Source organism: Brassica napus, chromosome C8 (genome assembly GCF_020379485.1).
Source record: "Brassica napus cultivar Da-Ae chromosome C8, Da-Ae, whole genome shotgun sequence".
NCBI lineage: Eukaryota > Viridiplantae > Streptophyta > Magnoliopsida > Brassicales > Brassicaceae > Brassica > Brassica napus.
The window spans coordinates 18,340,451-18,364,616 of record NC_063451.1 but is presented as its reverse complement, the minus strand read 5'-3'; the positions used below and the strand labels follow the sequence as shown (position 1 = coordinate 18,364,616).

At 33.6% G+C, this 24,166-nt stretch overlaps 1 protein-coding gene and 1 pseudogene across 1 annotated transcript; one reads left to right on the top strand and one right to left on the bottom strand.

The window, feature by feature from the left end:
* Window positions 1-3,766: 3,766 nt before the first annotated feature.
* LOC106412812 lies at window positions 3,767-4,877 on the bottom strand (annotated as a pseudogene).
* Window positions 4,878-15,285: 10,408 nt separating this feature from the next.
* On the top strand, window positions 15,286-16,809 carry LOC106412813. Its single transcript, XM_022707986.2, has 6 exons — window positions 15,286-15,639; window positions 15,725-15,868; window positions 15,959-16,045; window positions 16,153-16,278; window positions 16,368-16,472; window positions 16,561-16,809. The coding sequence occupies exons 1-6, from the start codon at window positions 15,546-15,548 to the stop codon at window positions 16,650-16,652; spliced, it is 648 nt and encodes a 215-aa protein (XP_022563707.1). The 5' UTR covers window positions 15,286-15,545; the 3' UTR covers window positions 16,653-16,809.
* The last annotated feature ends 7,357 nt before the right edge of the window (window positions 16,810-24,166 follow it).

The window sequence follows — 24,166 nt, the reverse complement described above, 5'->3', positions numbered from 1 at the left end:
GGAGAAAATTAAGTTCACACGATAAGGTCTTTTCGAACTGAACGGACGTTTTTTTTTCATGTTGCAAATAGTCGCGAACGTTGCCTACTTGCCTTTAGCGAGGCTGCATCTTTTCCGGTAAGTTTCGTCGTTTGGTGTCCAATACCACAGACGTACGTAGCACTTTCATGCCCATAGTCCAAGCCAAGTCAACTTCATACATAAATATAAGTGGTGCATGTGTACTATGTGAACTGTGATTCAAGCTTAGATATATCTTGAGCTGTGATTAATTATGACTATTTGGGTACCTTATGACACCAGTGACATTTGGTGATACCCATTTGTTGTAACGCAATGTTGTCCTTGGTTTTTCCAACTTCCTGTTGCAACCGGTGCAAGAAACGTAAGACCACTCATTTTGTTGTAAGACACAGGCGATCTTAGCTATACACAAAAAGTTAGCTTCATGATTCTTAGCAGAGGGGGTTAGAGGAAACATTAGTGGGGATTTTGAAACTGCGGCCGTAACAGAATAAAGAGTTATGGACACCTGGTCAGTGGACTTGGATAGGACGATAGGTAGGTGTGAAGATCTGCAATCAACACCAGTTCTTCTTTTCTGAATTCCAGCCATTGTCTCATCACGTGTAGCCACAATCGCTGCAACTCCCAAGTTGCTGTCCAAATATATATTTTCTGAAACAAACAAAGTAGTTTAGGCTAATATTAGACGTCAATAAATCTTGCGTTTGAGGAGGATATTAAAACTAAAAATAAGTATTAATGTGTTGGGCAGAAGCGATATTCAAATAAGCTCTAACTCGCAGTTGTGTACTGAAGCATTAGCATGAAGTTCGAAAATATGAACATAGAGACACATAAACGTGAGACTTTTAACTGACTTATTCGTAAACTCTTGGATGGCAAGAACGTTGGTGTCAAAATAGTGTAAGCCAGAGATTGAGATGTAAGTATACCAAGTTTTCTATTTACTTATATATGATTAAGTCTACACAGTTGAGCAAACCTTGAAATATTTTGGAATCCACCGTGGTCACCACCATGACTAAGTTGGTTGTCTTGCCTGAGGTAAGGCGACCCCGAAAAGTTGTGGCAGCTGTCATTTCAGAAAGATAAGTAGAACACGACGGAGCTGGGGAAGCGAGAACATCACATGGAGAGAGTTCTAGGTGAAAAGGTTAAGGACTTTTGGGGAGGATAAATTAAGCGTTAGGGATTTAGATGTGGTTCTCCCTGTTGGGGCCTAAACGATTTATAGTGGTATCTTTGTGTCGTTATGCGACGCTTGAGATGACAATGTGTGAAAAAATAATAATGGAGAGAGGGGAAAAAAGTAATTTAATGAGACCAGAGACAACCTTAATTATCTTGTGATGCTTCAACTTCTGAGAGTACATTGCATCGTTTAACTTGGGAGGAAAAGGGATACAGAGAATCATGGAATTGGATGAGCTTCATCGCATATGGGAATAGATCCAATCGCAGCTAGTTTCAATGATTAGGGTGAAAACACCGTCCCAGCAATCTGTTTAAGGTAGTGGGCCGAGGTTTAAAGGTATAATGTTCCGTATACACACTGCCTTACGTTTTAATCCGAGTAACTCAGCCCTTTTACCTATTAAATACACGTGTTTTTCAATTAGATTTTTTTAAATGAAATTTGTTTTTAGTGGGACTCACATGCTGAGGTGGATAGCTTTAGGAACGAAGAAACTGTCCTATTATAATACTCTCTCCGTTTCAAAAAGATTCATATTTTAGAAAAAAAAATTGTTTCAAAAAGATATATGTTTTACATTGTCAATACTTAAATTAATTTCAAATTGTAAACTTCAAAAAACATAATGATGTTTATAAAAAATTTATTAGTTAAAAGTTGTGGAAAATAGATGATAACATAAAATAATGCATTGGCAGATAAAATTTGATATGTTTTCTTCCTAAAACATACATCTTTCTGAAATAGATGGAGTATAGATTACTAGTGGTGTGGTTGTTTAATATTTTATATTTTTTTGGTGCTGATTTGTTGTGAAAACTTAATTGTCCATAATGATTTGAATAGGGATGTTATTGCTAGACATTTAAAAGTAGTGAGCTTTTATATTAAACCGACCCATTGTAGCTCATAATTTGTCAAAATTAAGAACTTGTGAACTTTACTTTTTTTTACTCATCATGTCTATTTTTCGTTAAGAATCATCATTTGGGTTTGGTGTATTTTCAGGGTAAATCGTATTAAGCAATTATTTGAAATTTAGGGGACTATATATATATTAAAATTTTGGATATTGTTTTATTATTTGAAATGTTATATACATATGGAGCAGGTCATTAATTTTTTCCCCTTTTAATCTCACTGCAATGTCCGAAGTCAGGCCCGAAAGCATAATTGGATAAACGAATAGTAGACTGTCCAGCTTAAGAAACTATAGAAAAGATACATGTCTGAAGTTTGTATTTTTGTATCGGAATATCTTGAAGAACACCTTCTCGAAAGTTCAGATTCTGAGGAATGAATTAGTAATATTTTATTAATAAACGTTGATTAAGTCGTAAATGAAGTAAAAGCCATTATAAAATATTAGACCATCTCCAATGGTTTACTCTATTTTTTACTTTAAAATATAATAATACTAAAATAAAATAATTCTATAATAGAGTGATGAACCAAAAAAAATTATTTTATATCTGGAGTAAACCTATTTTTCACTCTATTATAGAGTGATAAATAGAGTACCATTGAAGCAGTTTTACTATAAACTCTATTTTAGAATGAAAAATAGAGTAAGTTGGAGATGTTTTTAGTAATAATTAATGAAAAAGTCTTTTACAACATTTTGCATTATTTGTTTTTGTACAAACAGTTACAGTACCTTCAGCGGTCATCCGCCTGAGATAGTAAAGAAAATGCCAAAAGAATATCTTGCTGAAGAGATGAATTCACTTTTATTTCTTGCATTTTTCTTTTCCAATCAACACTGATATTAAGATTCTCTTTGTTGACGAGTCTTGTGTGTAGTTGCAATATTTATATGTGATGTTTGCATTTGGTCTAATTTGATGCCCTCTATACTTCAAATGTACCTAAATTTGAGTATATAAATGTAAACAAACCGAAATCACAAATTCAGCCAGCAAGAATATGAAAGACTGGAAAATGTAAATTTTCTGCTTTCTCTATGCATGCTTTCATGTGTATCTATCCATTATTAGCTTTTCTCTATTGGTGTTTCTTATTAGCTTCCAAATGTGTCTTTGCACCAGGAGAAAGTGCTGTGTAGGGCTTGCTTTGAAAAAGAATCAGTTTGGTGTTGCTTCCATGTGATGTAGACACCGTGTTCTCTGCATGTATGATGATTACTCATATTATAATTACTAACTCAAGTTTGCATTTCGCACTCGGCTGGAAATACTTTATAAAATAGGAACATGTGAGGCCGTATCATAGTTATTAAATCTCATAGCTAACTCAGCTGCTGCCATGTTCATACGTTGTGTAGCAATTGAGGAACGACTACCTGTATAGGACGTATGAGTTTATGAATGTGTCTAACTTTGGCCCCATGTTAAACAGTAGGATATGTGAGTTTGATGCTCCAAACAATCTCTCCTTTTCACTGTCTACAGAGTTCCTAAACTTTTTATGAGTGTTTTGCTGAATTTATTTTATTTGTATGAATGAATCAGCATTTAAGTAAAAAAAAATAGGTGTATTGTATACATATGGCTTTTTGTAGAAACCTCACCGATACATTTGTAATAACAAACATCATACAAAGTTTGTATAATATGCGTCTTCCTTTTTGTATTCTGGTTTTGGGTAAATGACTTCAGTACTCGACTTAAATAGAATAAAGACCCATACATGTATCTACTGTGTTCTAAGCCAGTCTCGAGAACAAAAGAAACTACATGTAACTTTATAAAAGCCTAGTTTTACATAGTTCATAGATGAGGTTTAGATGTATCAATTTATTCTTCAGCTTCATCCCCTTCTTATGAACCGGCTGATTCGATGTTGGCTCCACGAGCAGCAACCACCACATTACATAAGCCAAAAGTTCTTCACAGTGAGAGAAGGCAAAATCCAAATGAGCATATTCAAACTCATTGTCAGAAGCATCAACAACACATGTTTCTCTCATCACCCTGTAATGTTTCCTAAACATTGAAGGTCTAATCACTTTATCTTTCTTTCTAGCTACTAAATCCACAGTGACATCAACAAACCCATAGAACTATCCAAGATCCAACGCTTAGGAGACCCGTAAACCTCCATATTTGCTTCAACACTATCATAATCAAACATTTTAAACATACTACTACGTTTCATCTGAGCAAGATGCAGAACCACACAGAAGAATACATGGGCCATATCGTTCATGTTATAGTGAGGCAAACCCATGACTCCACCAACTACATAACTCATCAATGTTTGGACCAATCCACCAACAGCAGGATAGTTGTGCAAATCTAGAGCTAACTTGTTGAGAAGCATCCGGAAGAATCTAGTGGGGATGTAGAAAGCGGGAACAATCCTGGATAGTAGCGGCTCAAGAGAAGGGATGTGTGCTCTATTAACGTAAAATGCAGGTTGGAGTCTTCGTGAAACCCGGCAGGAGAAATCATGATCAGTCTAGAGAGTCTGTGTAGTTTTCTCTTCGATTCTACGGGTGATTGATTACATACATCAAAATAGCAGCCCCCCCTAGGTTTTGAGAGAGAATGTAGAGCTTATAAGGTACTACCTCTTCCATATTAGGCTGGTAAAGTCTCAGTTCTGAAGTTTTGATTTCGTGAATCTTCTCTATCAGTGCGGGGATATCCTCTTTTGGATGCTCATTGACGGAGTAACTCCAGAAACTGCATTTTATTCAGGATCCATGAAGAACCAGTTTGTTTCTATACAACTCACTCTTGTGACAAAAATGTTTTTGCTGATCTCTTGAAACTAAACCGCGGAAGTTCCCTAGGTAAACATCGTACCCTAACAAGAAGAAACAGAATGAATCATATGGTAAATCTTTACTATATAGTTATCACAAAGAGATTTGAGAAATAAGTATTGTTTTGGCGCTGACCTTGAGCATAAGCCGCAAAAGAAGGATATCCACCAACTCCATTAGATACCTATCTGAAGATAAAAGGAACAGATGAGATAGAGAGGTAACAAAATAAGTCATCAAAGAGATAGACTGTGAAACTCACCCCATTGAAGAATCTAAAACACCATGCTGCAAGAAAACAGCTTTCTTAAAAGGAACTTACTAAACCACAATGGACTATATACCTTGAATGCTACAGAGTGGGAGGAGTGGGTTAATTACGTAGAAGCTGGGAGGGAAAGTAGTTATCAATGCAGATGTGAGACGTCACGGAGAGGCGATCGTCGTCTTTGATCCCTGCAACTTTGGTGGGCAGAGAGACGAAACTCTAACGCAAGAAGACGCTAAACATATTCTCATGGGCCTACATTACTAAAGCCTAACAAATTTTAATTAGAAAAATTCAAGCCCAAACCAAAAATAAAGCCCAATCGAAAATACAAACGAGAGTTTTTGCCCGAAAGAGAGAAAAAAACTCTATTTTATTAGTATAGATAGATAGATAGATCTGAAAAGTAAATTTACTGATTTGTCATGTTTTCCACATTTTTACGTAATTTGCTTAATTGTCATGTTTTCACTTTTAGTTATTAGTTATTTTATTTCAGTCATTAGTTTGTCATATTCAATAGCACTTGTAACTCTACCTAAAATTTGATACCACTTTTCAAATTTAACTTTAAATAATAAATAAGTTAAGTTTATTATGAAAAATATAAAATTAACCATCTTAAATCATTTATTTCACGTTTTCATATATAATTTAACATAATAAGATAAAAAATTTCAGAAAAGTTATGCAAAAATAGTTTAAATATTTTTAGTGATTTAGTTGATAATTTATCATTATCTTAAAAATAATAAAAAATTCTAACGATAATATCATAGTTAACTTTATATTATATTTACGTTACTAATATTAAAATATTATATATAGGTTTATATAATATTTGGTTTAGTAATATTAAACCGACACTATTTTAATATATATATCACATGAGAATGAATCATCTATCTTTTAAGATTACTTTTTTAGGACAATCAAAATCTCTCATTGTAAGAATTTATGAAAAAAGTTGGCTGATTTTTTTGAAATCACTTTAAAATTTAGAGAGTTTAAAGTCATTATTACCCTTAATAAATAGTTAGATTAGATTTGTTAATATAAAATTATCCATAATAAAAAAAATAATCAATTTGATAATCATCATTACCTAAAAATATTTTATATTATGTTATCCAAAAATATTTTACATCATAGTATTTGAGAAGTGATTTTGTTTATTTGTTATATTCTCCATAATTTTTAAGGTAATTTTACTAATTTGTCATGTTCTCCTTAATTTTGGTAATTTTACTTATTTGTCATTAGTTCATTAATTTAAATTTAAATTTGATTATTTGTCACGTTCTCCATAATTTTAAGTATCTTTTTCTTATTTGACATATACTACATAATTTAAGGTAATTTTGTTTAGTTATCATTAATTTAAATTTTAAAATCATATCTGTTACTCCAAATGCAACATAATCTATCTTATCTTATAGTTAAATAATAGTATATATATAATAAGAAAGTTATATGTAAGTACTATATTGAATCCATCTATAATGCCGATTATATCTTAATATTATATTATAATAATAATGTACCGACTCTATATTAGTATATACAGTTGTCATCATACATTTGATGGACGATGTTTTTAAGAGGAAGCCAATTTCTCTTGTTTTATTGGAGTTTTTGTTTTGGTTAGAGATTGTTACAAGATTAAAGTTAAAGTATTGAAATCATAGAATACATAAAAAAAAATTCAAAAATCGTTTCGATAGAATTGTATTGGTACCAGTATAAATAGTATTTTATCTTTTGTTATTGATTTGCATAATTACTCGATTTGATGTTCGTCACGTATTTTGTAAAAAACAAATTAGGGAAATGAGATTCATGCTTCTATTGATGAAAGTTCTCTTGATAACTTCCGATCTAAGTTATCTCAAAGAGACTTTTTATCCTGAGTAATTTCACCAACTATACCACATAATATAGAATATGATTTTAAGATAAACTTATATAGAACAACTACAATCATTCATTGTCATGATTTTCTTAAAGAGTTGGCAAATAATTATTTTAAAGAATTTAAAGAAATATTAAGACGAGTATGAATAAGAAGTTTTCGTTGGCGAGTTTTCTACACACATATATATATATATCATATTGTGTTTTAATTGATGTGTCTTATGTATGCTTTCTTTGTTCGTCAGTTCCTCATTCTAATGTTTTGTGTTTAGTTATTATTGGCAAGGTTGTGAATGTTGAACCTTTAGAAAATCTTATGGCAAAAAAAGATTTTTAACTAAGTTAAAATGAACTAATAATGAGATAATGTAGATTTTTCAGTATTTAATTTTATATTGTTATATTTTTATGACGTGATTCTAATTTAAAATTTTAAAATTTAGTGATATGTGTTTAACATGTATGATATGGTCTGAGTATACAAAATAAGTATCAAATTTAATTTAAATCTAATGAGGCATCATGTTTTGTGTGTGTTGCCCGATTTGTTTCTGTACGAGAAAACAAAAAGGTCTTATTTTTTTGTTATTATTTCTAAGATCTAAATTGTTGATAATATATGATGTTTATTGGCTATTGTTATTTTTTTGAGGTTTAGCAGTAATTGTTTCTAATAAATTCAATGCCACTGAAATTATTTTTGATCCAAAATTACAAGAATTGTTTTATTTCAGATCAAAGTTACCTAATGATGATTTGGTTATTTCTAGAGAAGACTTTGATCCAAAATCTATACCTTTTAAAGTAGATTTATATGTTGAATTTTTCGTTAATAATCCAATAAGATTTATAACCGGAATGAATGTATCGAATGAGGCATGTTGTGCTTATTGAATATTTTAGTTATAGTAATTGAATGTGGTTTGAACTTATAAAATCTGATTTTTTTTTTTGAAAATTTAGCATCTATTTTTTAATATCACCACTCTTCGATATTGAAAGGAATCTAACAATACTAAAAGGAAGATATGCTCAAAGGAGAGGCATGCCACATCATTTTAAAAAATCGTCCAATAAGAGTTTTCTAATTTGCCACGTCATTTGCTTAAGTCAATACAAACAATACCGAGCCATATGTTTGGGCTCATAATCCTAATAATTCGTCATAACCCATTTAAAGTCCCACCTTACCTAATATTCGACGCAAGAAAAGATTCCCTGGCTCTTCCACTTCCCTGCGTATCTGAATTTATTATCCCCTCCACGTCCTTCAGTTCTGCTCTTTACTCCTTTCATCCGAATAACGTTATCGTTCCGACTCCTTTTGTTTATCACCTTATATAAACCCCTTCACCACGAATCTCTGCCTCTCGCAGAATTCACCAGAAAAAACATATACAACAAAGATAAGCTCGAATCAAAAGTTGCAGAGAAGCAATCAAATATCGATTCGCAGAAGACGAATCTCGATGAAATCTAGGCGTCCAATAAATAGCTGAAGAAACTCACCTAGAGTGGATCAGACTCTCCCTTAGATAACATCCCTTTTTTGAATTTGAATCCTAGCCGGTTCGTTCAGATTCTAGGTTTTGATGTTAAGATCCGTACGGAACTTCATCAAATACCGTGAAGGAATAGAATTGACGAGCTGGAATCCCGTCTCCATAATCGTCCGAAACACGTCCACCGAACCGTCTTTCTCTGCAGTGATAATGTGCATGAAAATGTGAATCTTAACAAACGGGTCTTTCTGATTATCAGGTATGCTCCCTTTTGCCCTGGAAACAATACCTGTAACAAATGCTTCGGAAGTTATTTCCATTTCTGGATGGGTTTTGTTAGAGCTCTAGATTGAAAGATAACACTTATATTCCTAATTCAATTCCGTTAGGATACCCAAAGCTTCAATAGTCTTGGATATATTAGTAATTTATTTTTTTCATCTTTATCTTATAACACACTGACTGGTGTGTGTCTGTGGGACTATTTCACCACGAAAGATGATGCTGTTACGCAAGTCTTCATGAGAAAGATGATATAATCTCTTATTGCTAAATTTGTGATTAAGAGGTTTGCCTTTTTTCAGAACCACTTTTGTTATGAAAGTTAGAACTTCTCTAGACGGTTTCTTTGTGTTTTATTTAAGTTAAACGCAGTGATAGCATTGCAGGCCATGTAACCGATGTGTTGAAGGGTTTGCTCACAATTCCAGGGTAAGATTTGGTGGTTTAACACATGAATCTAAATCTCTGCTGTTTTTTTTCTTATCCATAAGCTTACTCTTTGGATGTTTGGTTTAATCAGTGGCTCAATAATTGCGATTGGGAAAAGGAACTACACCACTTTCATACTTCTAATGGTTTTGGTCTTGCCCATGGTTTGTACTGTTTCTCTCAACTACTTAAAACAGAAACCTATAGCTCATTCAAGTTCAACATTGATTGGCTTTTGTTGCAACAGCTAATGATAAAATGTGGAACAGCCATGCCATATTTTTCAGATGTTTTGTGGCCAAGAAAGGGACGGAAACCAAACTCAAGAGAAGGCTTCATGTAGTGTTCCCTAGATGGCCTCTTCCTACAATATATGTATGCTCTTCACACTTGCTTATTTCTCATGAAATCTAATGCAATTTCTCTTGCCTTATGAAGTTTGTAATGTTTTGTGTTCTTACTGGTTAAGTTGGTTTTGTTAACGGCCTATGTTTCAGCAGCCATGGGTAGCTATTCCTCTTTCATCTGGTTCTCATCAGAAAGGTAACTCTTACAGTCTCCTACCCATAAAGCTAGCAAAATTACTATGTTTCAGATTTCGTTCTTTAACAAGTAATGCTCAAATACTTGCAGAGGATGAGAACATATGACTACATATTAGCAATGTGGGAGGAGGAGAATCACTTTACAGAAGATGAAAGCTCCGATTTTGATTCGCCTGAAAGACCAAGACAAATGTTGATCTCAAAGTTTATGTTCAAGAAAGTATATAATGTGAATACATAACTCTTTTTCAGTTAATATTTTTCTCTTCTCAAATATAGTATTCGGGTCTCAACAAAATTAGCAGAGACCATCCAGAAACATAGAAGGAGATTGACGTTCAACTTCTTCCATGCTGATCAACAAGGAACCATGTTTCCATGTAAGCATAAATCCATGGAAGCTAATCACTTTAAGCTGGTATCGAGACTGGTGACCTCTGTGGAAGAAGACAGGCTGTTCTATTTTAGTCCAGGAATCAATGGATCAAACTCAGACAAGACTCTAAAGTTCGTAACCTCTGGTCTTTCTTCCCAAAAAAAAGTAGTGCTTCTGAAATCTGTTGTCGCATCGGATCAGAGATTGATGATATGGTGACAGCCAAAAGGATTTACCATAATGAATTTTCACAATTCGGATTGGCCTTTATCAAGAAAGAATAAATATGTTAGCAAAGTAAATAACTTTATGAAACTAACAATTATAAACTCCCAATAAAAACCAACTGTATTAATCTACATCTTTTTCGGAAATTAATTAATTAAAACAAATAAAAGTTACAATTATTTAAAAAATAGAACTGATGGCCCATCATGTTATTTATATATAAACATTTAATGCTTTTTTAATAACTCAGATGTTTTAGATCAATCAAATTTTAACATTTAATCCAGCAAGTCATTCTAAATAAGCATATAATCTAAAAGTTGAATCACTTTTACAGGAAAAAAATACTCACCTTTTCATAAAAAAAAAATATTTAATAAAAGAATAAAATATACATATAAAATTAATAAAATATACATATAAAATTAGTCTGCGGGTTGCACAGTATCAGTAACTCATGTTTCAGAGAACTCCTTCATTTGATTGTTAGTAGAAAACTATACTTTTGTTATTTGGTTTGAAAATTCGATTTTGCGGTTTTGATGAAAAGACTCGAATTTCCATAATCAAACACATCTATGATTTCAATCCCAATATATAAAAGGGATCAAGGAAGCCCTCTGCCACGTCGGATTGAAAAATCAGCCTATCAGATATCATGTTTTTGCCATGTCATCATCGAACTGGTCTTCGATTTTGGGGTTTTAACATTTTAAACGGTCCAATTCAAGCCATGTCACGTGTAGGAAGTGTAAAGTTTTGATCTTCTCCGACTTTTCGATTTCGTCGTCACCGATCAAGATCTCTCCACTTCGCCATTACTGTAACTCACTTTTATGAATCTATTATGCTTTTTAAACCTTCTTTAATGGTTTCGTTCCACTCCCCCCCCCCCTCTCTCTCTCATTCTATATAGAGAGATTCATCTCATAATAAATCCATCTCTAATCGAAAACCTCCACTGAAGAAGCTACAGCTACGACAATTAAATCCACCGGGAATTCACAAGTTGTGAACTCCTGGTACAGAAGCTTCTTACTGATGGAAAATCCGGTACGGTCCGGTCACAAGAAAACACTGAGATGTTTTGAGAGGCTGTGAGTAAATTCAATAATTCTTTTACTAAAGTTTGAATCTTGGAACATGAATCTTTGAATTGTGTCTAAATCTAGATGTTTTGTTCATTTCTCTTGGTATCGGACGAAATCAAGGCTGAAGATGTTGATGTGAGCCCTAAGATGATGTTGCGTATGCATCTATGTTCCCTTCTCTTCAGTTTAGCCTTATTCTATTTTCGTTTTTATTGTATAAAAATCATCCCTAACTTGCAGTTTTTTTCCCCACAGATTTTTGACACTCTTTTCTTTACATACTATGCGTATGAGTGTGTGAGCTAAGCTTGCTTGATGAATTGTTTGGCAATTGGTTACCTTTTGATTAATAGAAATCTTACTTTTAGATACTAATTGCAGGCTTACGTCAGCCCACAACAACCATAAGTTTATTCCCTTGTGAAGCTTCCATGGCGGCGGCTCAAAGATTTAATATGTTTCCTCTGCAAGCTTTTCTAACTCATCTTCCTGTCTCCCTAAGTAAGCTGACCCCAAAATGACATAGACTACTACTACTATGCATGATCTGTTTCAAAACATGATGTATAGTAAAGTTAAGAATTTTTTTCCTCTTTGACAAATTTACAGTGATATTTTGAAAAACAGATTTGTGAGGGAATGAAAACATATATGTGGTTCATACGCTTGCCATTCATAAGCAGTACAGAAAAATGAAGTTAAGAAGAGAAACCTTTTTATAACCTTTGCCTTCGATTTCTTAAAGAGTTAGACTCTTTGTATCATGCACAATGAAGTATATGAAGAGAAACAGAACGCATATCACCCAAATCCACAGATCATTACTCAAGCTCCTGCAGAAAAAAAATACCATGTGAGCTAAAACCTCCAAAACTTGATTGTTCATATTTATAGTGATCTGTAGCTCAGAAACAATATTTAATACTGATTTGGTCAGCCGAGAACTAAATGGGGGAACATCTAGAGGGAGCGTCTCGATAGATCTGCAGTGCGGGTCCAAGCCATGTTCAGGTCTATGAAAGTTCAAGACGATGAAGCTCATGTAAGATTATGTTTTGATTTTATCATTTTCTGAACCTCTCAGTTTAGAAAACACACACGCATAGACTAAATGGTACTTGAATAAACAGAGAGTATTTGTTTATGGCGTGATGCAGTTGGAGTATGAGTTTGCAAGATATTTGGTCAGAATGGCGGCTATGAGATGTGAATCTAAGAGAATCTGGTGTCGAGATTATATTAACGGAAAGGGTACTCTCCACCTCCGAAACTGGCTTTGGATCAAATATTATAATCAAATAGTTGAAGATAGACTACTGGTTTTTGTCTTTTTGTTGAAACAGCTTCTCAGACTTGAGTCAAAGGTATTGTTTTACTATATCGATGTTGTATTTTGGAGATCTTTTTGGATCATTCACTATGGTTTTGACTATGTTTAATGATTCAATGTATTGTTTTTTTTTTGAATCAGAAACAACTAGCTCAAATATTTGAGAGAGTAAAGTCTGTGGATCTGCATCCTACAGAACCATGACAATTTCAAGCATTTGATTATTCTTTCATGCAGCTTAGTTGTAGTGATTGAAAGACAACTTTAGACTACTTGGTATCCTTAATTTTGTGGAGTAGAAGCATGTATGTTGCTTTTATAGTTTTTACCTTTATTTTCTACTACGCATGACTTGGGAACTGACATCACATTATCTTGCAGGTTTCTAGCAAGTTTCTGTTCTGTAACTTTGTGTATTTGGAACTACCGGACACATATGGGTGAATAATTTTATTTTCTTTCTGTTTTCATATGCACTATTATTAAATGGAAAAAAGTTGTGATGAGTAATGATCAAAAGTGCAATTGGAAGATTATTGTTTCTATGAGGTTTCATAAAAGAAAAGACTAAGGTTTTTGAGACGATGCCAACATTCTTAATTTAGAGTCATTGTTGGTTTATATGTTTTAAATATCAAGTTTTGGTCATGATTTGTTGAAGAATTTTGTTCTTTAAAAAAAAAAAGTTTGTTCTTTAGTTTGGTTTGGTTTGCACAATGATATTATTTTTGTGTTTGGATCAATTTTTGATTCAATACTATTTCTATTATGAAAGTGTTCAAGTTAGTATTAAAACTCAATGGTTAGTTGAGGATGTTAAGTTGATTACAGAAAAAAGAACTCAATGAATCTCAAGTCAAAGTTTACACCAGTTGTAAGTTTAGAGATTTTTTTAATCCTACTTATAATTATATATATGACTTCTAATAATAAAAAATAACAAATTGTGAGTTTAAACTATTTTAAATTTGTTAGACAAAAGATAATGAATATATGCAAACAAATTTAAATTTTTTACCAGTTGAATAGTTTAAAATCGACAATTATGGTCATATATAAGTGTCAACTTTTATAACTTAACTAAAACTTATACGAACACCCCGGGCATAGCCCGGGAAAATCCCTAGTATATTTAAATACTGTATAAAATGATGCGAAGTGAAATTAATGGGATAAAATTTAAGTCCTATAAATATTCGGGTTAATTATGTTGAACCCTTCTTGATACGCCTTAAATTGAGGATCACTCTAAGGTTGGTGGATTGGATAAGCCTTCCACCGAATGAGCTAGAAAGCACAAACGATCAAGGGATGTGGATCGAATGGTGACACAAGAGGTGCGGAAAGTCTCTTGATACTACCAACTTCTAGGCCCGAAGATATGACACACTCCGACGACTCAGAAGATAAGATGTTCGATGAAGAACAAATGATTCAACAAGTTAAAAGGAAATGTTTTTATTAAAAAGTTGAATGATTAAAACAATGCAATAGCAAACCTTTATATAATGGGCTGTGGAAGAAATAATTATTCTAGTCAATCCTAGAAACTATAAAGCTCTTAAAACCATAAAGACTTGACTAGGAATATTGACTTGACCAAAGATCAAGACTATTGACCGAATATTGAAAGTTTTGGTCGCAAAACTCTTCGACGGGTTCCGTCCTTTTGCATGGTTGAATATCTCGGAATTTCCATCGGATTGATATATTATACGACCATGGCTTGTATTTTCTTGGTGGGTCGTTCTTGGACAAATCCAAACACTGATTTCTTATTGAGCATAAGGCCTCCACGTTCTGCAAGCCCATTAGCTTCTCTCGGTCTAGAACTTCATGGATCAAACCGATAAGGCCCATAAAATGCCCATTAAGCCAAGCTATGATCAGTTGCTTAGCTGGTTCGTACCTTAAGCTACTCGTTGAGACATAGCTGATGATTTGGGTCGCATCACTTCTTGAGCCATGTTTTAAAAGTCAGAATTATGGCTAAAGCTTTTAATATGGTTGTTCCCATTTTAACATCCATAGTTAAGAGGCATGAAACACCAAACTAGGGGTAGAACGGATCCAGTTATCAAGGAAATTTAGGGCATCCTGATTTGTCGGATCCATGGATTTAGCATCTGGATCAGGATTCGTAGCTTCCGGATTCGTGGTTTCCGGATATTTAGATTTTGGACATCCATGTAGATATTATACTACTTGCGGATATCCCCGCAAGTATCCAGATCCGAATCCAGATTCATAAAATAATTAGAAAAGTTATATTTGTAAAAATACTAAAATTTTAAAATAATACATAAATTAAATATTTATACAAGATTTATATTAATATATATATGCATATAATATTATAAAATTTAAAATATGATATTGTAAAACTAATTTTATGTATAAATATTAATATATCAAATGTACTTTTTAATAAAATTTAATACATAGATGGAAAATAATCTCCGATAACAAAACTCAAATGTATTAGAGAAAGAAATATAGGCATACAGATGGCGTTACACACTTACCAAATCCCCCAACCAATTTATATAACGATCTTTCGTTTTCTTTTTGTTTATCATACTATTAGTACTTTTCAGATTTGTTTTTGTGAACACTGAAGAAAGATTTATGGCTTGTGTTGCGAACACACTATGCTTCGTTGCAGCTTTACTTCTAATCTACCAGAAGACAGCTACTTGCGGTTTCCTATCTCCTATTTTTGGTTTGTCTTCCTCTTCTCAACTCTGTTCACCCCTAGTATGCTGTGACTCATGTTAAGTTGGTTGATTTAATTTTCTGAAAAATAGATAATATATGCAAGGCAGTGGTATGTGGGAAAGGGAAATGCAAAGCATCTTCAAACGGAACTTTTAAGTATGAATGTGAGTGTGATAATGGTTGGAAGCAATTTGATCATAATCTCAAGTTTCTTCCTTGCGTCATCCCCAACTGTAAATTCTCTATCTATACATCTCTCTTTAAAATTAGTTAGTTTGGTGTGATCATATATAACATAACAATATGTATATTCATCATTCTAGGTACCTTTGATCTAAGTTGCGGTGAGGCAGGACCTCCAGCACAGCCCCCAACGCCTCCCAAAGACAACAATGCTTCATTTTTCGATGGTAACATAATCCCTAATCTCATTTGCTTCTCCATACACTATGTGTGATTGTGTATATATATATATATATATATATATATATATATGACTCTAGATGTTTCTTTATAGTTTGTCACTGGATGAATTGTGGAGAAGGGATTTGCAAAAAGAAAAATCTGTTTTTGTACAGCTGTGAATGCCGTGAAGGTTACAGCAATTTTATGAATATCGCCACATCGCCTTGCTTTAAGCAATGTAAGAAAAAAAAATTGGTATTATTGATTGTCAATTGAACCATATATTTTATTTGAGGTTTTTTTTTAAAAAAAAAAATGTTTTGGAAGGTGCACTTGGACAGGACTGCTTGAACCCTGGGACCCCTTCGAACTCATCATCGAACGCATCATCGTCATCTCCACCTGCTCTACCTGACGGCAGCAAGAGCCAAGGTTTGATTGACTCGTTAAGATCTTAATCAAGATAGCATATACTTATTAAGATGATAAGTATTACACTTCAGATTTGTTTAAATTACAGCAACAGGACCAAATCTAAGAGGATCGTCATTGTGGTTGATATCATCTATGATATGTGTCTCTCTAGCACCATGGAGGCTGCTCTGTATCTGAACTCTTTTACTTTAGAATTCAAATTTTGTATACAAGTCGATTCCTTTTGAATTTGATATTGTGGATGGGTACTGTTTTTTCTTCTTTAATTTTCTATGTTTCATTCTTGTGTTAAGACAAATATTATAGGCCATCAACGGTCTCTACCAGAGTTTTTCACCAACAATTAATAATAAAAATTATACAAGTGAAGAACCAATCTTATAAAAAAACTAGAAATAGTATTGAGAAAGTAATTAGCAACATGTGTTTTTATTGGCCAAATAAGAAAAATATATAATAATGCTGAGCAACTCTATTCAGTATATATATATATTCAATTGCAAGAAGTTCCCGATGGAATCTTATAATTTTTTAGGACATAAAGCTTTACGAGAAGATCTACCAGCTCGGGAGAGTTATACAAGAAAACCTCTATAAATTGATAATGCTGGAATTTTAAAATTTTATTAATTTATAGAGATATTAATTTACAAAAAAATTATTATTTAGTTTTTGTAGATATATTTATTCAAAGATAGGAAAAATATTTGATTTTAGTGTATATGCATTAATTTTTATTTTTTGAAATTTGACATTTATATAATTTTATTATATTATTTGGTGTATATAATATATATTGCATATAACTTAAATGTGGTTTTAGATATAATATTACTAAATCTCATCAAAAATATATTAAGTATGTTAAGATAATTATGTTGTGAAAATAAAATAAACAATATAATAATAGATTCTTAATTATATAAAATATGTATGCATATAAATTATTAACTTATAATTTTAATGGGACCATATATTTATATAGATTTTTTCTACAAAAATATTATCTTATTGTTTTATCGATTTATGTCAAAATTTGAAAGTTAGGAACGGCTAAATTTATTAATTTATAGAAATTGTTAATTTATCGAGTATTAATTTATATATGTTCTACTGTATATTTTTATCGAACAAGAAAAATTAGTTTGATCTCAGTTTCATTATTTTATTAGTAAAACCATGCAATAGTCATTACTACACCGTGAAATCTTATGTTTCGTCGGATTGTTTTATTGTTATTTTAACATCACGTTCGATAAAATAAAAATAAATTTTTAAATGAAATATGAATATATTTTGTTTGGTATTTGTATTTTTGAACATACCTATTTAAAATGAAACAAATCAAAGCTTGAATAAATAGTAAATATGTGCTTTCATAACACCAAATACATGTTTTATCATTTTCATATGTTTTAATATGGAAGTGAAGTTTAAGAATATGATTAATGAAAAAGCTATAGACTTATATTGTTTATGGATTTTATTTATGCATATATTATCATGCTTGTTTGAGTTTAGGATTGTATGTATAGCAGATGTGAGAAATAGACTCATGCGTAAATTAGCTATTCATGACTCATTTGTGTATACATGTAACCAGTAGACAAAAGATATTTTCTATCAGACGTGAAAGCCAGCGGTAGTTTGTTGTCCTTGCAACGGTTGTTTGACGTATATTTATGTACAAACGTTTTTGGGCATTAGGGTCGAGCTTAAAACTATAAATTTTGTGTAAAATTCTTTGAAAAACTAAGTATATAATGTATGCATAATGTTTATAAAATCATGGATTTCCCTATATTATTTTTTATCCAGACGAACCAATTAACGAGTATTGCTCGGTCGGTTAAAAAGCTTATAACAATATGTGACATGTCTAAGAAGAAACATGTCAGTGTTGTTTCTTCCACTGTCTACCAAAAGGTCCAAAATGCAGTTCAAGTCCTCTGTATCGCGAGTACCCAACATATTATTTGTTAAGCCCTTCCAAATCTGTTGAGTTAAAATTAGAAACTCAGTTGATAAACAAGAATAATGAATAACCATAAAACCAAGCTTCGAAAGAGAATAAGCATACTTGAATTTCATAATGAATTGAGTGAAAATAAAGCAGAACCAGTTTATCAAAGTGGTGTAAAATCAACTCAATTGTTTTCATTCTCTGATCTCTAGAAAGCAAATTATTTTCCTTCCTTGTTTGTAATGATTATACTAGGTGTTTTCCTGCACCATATGCAGAAATAAAATTTTAAAATGTAAACTATTTTTAAAATAAAATTTTGTTAATTTTTAGATTTAATTATCTGCTTATAATATTAAATTTAAAATCAATTATAAGTAAAAGTTAAGATAAAATAATTATTTTTATTAAATTTAATAATATATATATGTATATATTGAAAATTATAATCTTTGAAATATTTTTAACTATTTCTTTTGGTTAAAATATATTAAATAAAAATTTCATAAAATTAAGAAAAAAATGTTAGGTATATAACTATCAAAGCGTAAAATAAATAATATTTCTAAAAATTTTAGATATTAAAAAAATAATGGTAAGTTACGGAAGACTCAAAATTATTAAGTTCAGAGACGAGCATCTCTCTCTAAAAACTTTTCTCCAACCTCTCTCTAAAACTTCAACCACCGTTTGCCTCTTCGCCGTCGGTTTCACCGCCGGTGGTGTGAGAGGGCTTTTTTCTCTTTGTTTTTCTTCTATTTCGGTGGTGCTGAAGGCGTTTCTGGTTGCATGTTAACCCGGAAACTCTTTCTCCTCTCCGGCTGTGCGCGGTGAGGAGACCGACGGAGCTGTGGTGGACCGGAAGATGCTCTCTGAAGCGGGATTCCAGATCTGGTGTCTCTTCCTTAGCATCTGCTCGAGGACCGCAGGTGGAGGAGGTTTTTTCTCAGATCTGATACCTTTGTGGAAGTGGTGGAAACCGCATCTTGTAGTTCCGGTAAGGTCGACGGAGGGTATGCATGGCGAGTCAAGATTGGCTGGTGAAGGTCGTCTGCCCCTACGAACTTCACGGCTCCGGCGAGGTTCACAGGGGCTTCTTTGGGTCGCACTCCCCATCGCCTTCATGTGGTTGCCGTTGGAGTGGTTACAACTGGCCGGGAGAGCTCGAGATACACGTTGTTGAGGGCGGAGAGAAAGCTTCAGAGAAGGCGACAGCGGATGCAAGGGGACGGCTGAAACGTCGCTAGATCTAGGGTTTTGCTTGGATCCGGTTTTCTGTGGTTTACTATGGTTTAAGCTGGTTCGATTTTCGGGTTAAATTTTCATTGTAATCAATAACCATTTTCCGGTTTAGGCGGATAACTAATATAATATAACTTAAAAAAACTAACGGTACTGGGATTAATTATAAAATTACAACTTTTAAAAAATTGCATAAAATTTGGAAGAATTTTTAATAATAATTATGAAATTATAAAAACTAAAATTAAATAATATTTTGGAAATTGTAAAATATTATTATATTTATATTTTTACTATTATATTATTTATTATTATATTAATGATGATTTATGATTTATTACCATATTCTAAAATACTTACCAAAAATATAAATTAACATTAAATGTAAATGTCTATGTCACAATTACATTCAAGCCATGTCATTATTGTTAGTACAATATGTCATCATTTTTCTTTCAAAATCATTATAGTGATGACACATGGAAAATCACTTCTCAAATAATGTCGAGAATATCGTTGTTACATGCAGCGTCTAATTGGTAAAAATTTAATTTTCTTCTCTTTTTTAGGTGGATGTACGATCTAATTTATCTATATAATATGGTCATTTTGTAAAACCAAGTTCGTCCTTTTATTTTGTTAAAGTCTAAAAAATCAATGAGTTATTTAAACTAAAACTATATAAATGATATCAGAAAGGAAACGAAATTGCATATATATACGAGGTTAATTTTGTGAAACATGTAACATTCAGACCAAGAAAATAATTGTGAAACTAAATGTACGGACGCAAAAAATTAGAGAGGTGAGGGAGAGGCTCTCTTTTTCTTCTCCCCCCGATCTCTTTCCCTTGTCAATTTCTCTTGATCTCAGGCCTAGTGACCGGCGGTGCCTCCACCGTCGCTCCCAATCCCCCTCTAATAGTTTTTTTTTTGGTAAAATTGTAAAGATATTATTACCAGGCTTTTATGTTTTTGACAGAATTACAAAAGAAACAAGAAGAAGATAAATGAAAATAAAAATCTAGACACAAACTCTATCAAGCCTAAGCAGTGGCAAACACAACACCCACACTGAAATCCGAAGGTTCAGCTAAGCTAGAACCAACCGCTTGCCGCAGAAGAATGAACAAGTTCAACCAAGAGTCGGAACCCGGTAATTTTGGTCTCCCCTATGATCCGCTCTTAAAGATAACGCGCGGGTGTTTGCTTTATTTTTTTATAAATCAAATATAATTATTTATATTTTTCAAATATATTTATATGATGTTGGTACTCATTCGGGTTTGGATGCCCATTTAGATTTGGTTCGGTCTCTATTCGGATTTCTGATTGTTGAGTTTGAAGAATTCAACACTATTTTTAACTATTTGTATATATTTTCAAGTATTTTGGACAATTTTAAAATATTTTATATATTTTAGATATTAAATATAAAAATAATTAATATATTTAAATTAAAAAATATGATTTAGATATAATCGGATACCCGTAATATTTTGGTTTGATCATTACTTTTTTTTATAGATATCAAAATTTTGTAAAACCGTTATATAAAATAACTTGGATTTGAAAACCGTTATATAAAATAACTTGAATTCGTAAGAAGAGGTTTTCTAATATTGTTTCCTGACAAATTAGGTTTAATGTTCTTATCACTACAAAAATGGTTTTTCTTAGCATAAAAAAGATATGATATGTCATTGTAAAAAAATTATGATATGTCATTGTTAGCGTTATTGTAACCGCTATGTCTACTCTAGCTATAATAGAACTCCTATGTATCATAGCAGTTTTAAAAATGCTATGTCTCTAAACTATATAATAGTATTTCTTATAGCTTGCTATTATCGGATAACATTATAACTAAAAATAAAATAATTAAAAATTAATCCGAAAATTAATTTAAAATTAAAAATAAAATATAATTTATTTATTTATAAATTAAAATGAAATTAAAAATAAATTTCGGTTTACAAAACTAAACCAGAAGTTTTTTAAAAAAATTAAAAATTAACCAACACATCTGTCCAAACTGGTTTACACTAAACCAAATCTAAAAGAACCTGGTTTACAAAAAAAATGCCTAAACCTAAAAAAAAAGGAAAAAACAAAAAGACAGCCTCCACTAGCCTTGCCTACTCCAGCCGCCATGAGCCTTTCCTCCTCCAGCCCGGCTCTACCTTCTCACTGTCGTCAACTGCCATAAACAGCCTCCTTCCTCCTCCGGCTCTACCTTCTTATTGTGACGACTGGGGCGAGTTCGAGAGTGGTGGTGACAAGGCGAGCTTGAGACCTTTGACGACAGAGCGAGCTCGTGACGGTGACGACAGAGCGAGCTCGTGACGGTGATGACAGAGCGAGCTCAAGACGGCGACGACGGGGTGAGACGGTGTGAGCTTGAGACCGGTGATTATGGGGGAGAACTCGAGACCATAACGACACGACGATATTCAGACTCGCCGAAGGAGACACAAAGAAGGTGGTGGTGTGATAAACTAGGGTTTATCGTGTAACAGAAAAGGGGGTGAGAGAGAGAGAGAGAGATAAGATAAGAAGATAAGATTTGTTAAGTTGATCATTTGATCCCCCAAATGTTTACAACCCAAAGATTAAATACAACTCTTGTAAATAATAAAACGACATCGTTCTCATTACTCTTTTGTTAATACTCTATTGAACCTTCCTCTTCAGCTAGAGTCTCTCCTTCACTTAAAACTTCTTCAGCCACTTCTAGCTCCTCTCACGGTTCTCTTCTTCTTCTGCACAAAGGCCATGGGCACAGCTAACTTATCAATACCCCCTCGAAGAAGACTCAGTTTGTCCTCAAGCTGGAACTGAGGAAACTGCTCCGCTAACCTTGTTACTGGTTCCCAAGTGCACTCAAACTCTGGTAAACCAACTCATCTCACTAACACTTCTGGCTGGCGGTTCTCTGCTGATCTCCTGATGTCCAATAGTTCAGCAGGCTCCGTGTTCCACTCCAACGAGGAAGATAGGATCAAGGGGATCTCCTGGACTCGAACTTGCGGTTCCACGGCCTGTTTTAACTGAGAAACATGGAAGACTGAATGAATGAGACTGTGCGACGGCAACCTCAGCTTGTAAGCCACTTTCCCCACGCGTTTCTCCACCTGATAAGGACCAAAGTATCGCAGAGCAAGTTTCTTTGCTCTCCGCGAAGCCACTGAGACTTGTCTGTAAGGACGCAGCATTAGATACACCCAATCCCCCTGTTCAAACTGCATATCTCGTCTCTTCTTGTTCGCAGCCACCTGCATTCGAGCTTGAGCAGTAGCTAGATTTTCACGCAACTCATGCAACAACGCATCCCTGTCTTGTATCATGCTCTCAACTTCTGCGGTAGCTGTAGGTACATCACCAAACCTCAACAACTTAGGAGGCCCACGCCCATATAGAGCCTTGAAAGGAGTTGATTTCGTAGAAGAGTGGTAGGAGGTGTTGTACCAATATTCAGCCCAAAGCAGCCACTGCGACCAGGAAGAGGGTTTCCTTCCAGCGAAACACCGCAAATAAGCTTCTAAGCATCTGTTCACCACCTCAAGTTGCCCATCAGATTGGAGGTGGTAGGCAGTGCTCTTATGGAGTGCAGTGCCCTGAGTTTTGAACAACTCTTCCCAAAATCGACTCAGAAAAATCTTGTCTCTATCAGAAACCATAGTCTCTGGAAAGCCGTGAAGCTTAATCACTTCCCTAACAAAAGCTTCTGCTACCAACTTCGCGGTAAACGGGTGTCGCAGAGGAATGAAATGCACATATTTCGTGAGTCTGTCCACTACTACCATGATCACATCAACTCCTTTAGAAACTGGCAGTCCCTCAACGAAGTCCAAGCTAATATCAGACCAGACTTGGGTTGGGATTGGTAAAGGAGTAAGCAAGCCCGTTGGAGATAGAGTAGAATATTTGTTCTTCGGACACACCTCACAAGATTTAATGAACTCTGTAACATAAGTGCGCATTCCCTTCCAACACACTTCTCTAGCCATCCGCTTAAACGTCTTTAACACTCCCTCGTGACCACCAATGGCGCTATCATGAAACTGCTTCATCAAGGAAGGAATGAAAGGAAACTTAGCAGGGATTACAAGTCTGCCTTCATGGAACAAATGCCCCTTCTTCACATAATAACCCCCAGGAGCTTCCTTGCCTTCTTCCAAGTCCCTAATGATCAACTGCAGACTCTCATCCTTCTCTACTTGTAGCGCTAACTCGTCGAGATCAATTGACAATGGAGCAGTCAACTGAAACTCATGTAAGTCCACCGCATCTGTAGATACAACCTTCTGTCGAGATAAAACATCTGCCACACGATTGTCCTTTCCCGGCCTGTACTCGATCGTATAGTTGAGCCCCAGTAACTTGGACGCCCATTTTTGCTGCTCCACAGATACTGCTCTTTGCTTCAACAGGTACCGGAGGCTCTTCTGATCGGTGCGTATAGTGAACTGATTACCTGTGAGGTA

Excerpts from the sequence above, each read along its gene's own strand:
- LOC106412813 (XM_022707986.2), top strand. The coding sequence starts at position 15,546 with ATGGCTTGTGTTGCGAACACACTATGCTTCGTTGCAGCTTTACTTCTA. Across the intron at positions 15,640-15,724 it reads TTTCCTATCTCCTATTTTTG|ATAATATATGCAAGGCAGTG; the intron begins GTTTGTCTTCCT and ends TCTGAAAAATAG. Across the intron at positions 16,046-16,152 it reads CAATGCTTCATTTTTCGATG|TTTGTCACTGGATGAATTGT; the intron begins GTAACATAATCC and ends GTTTCTTTATAG.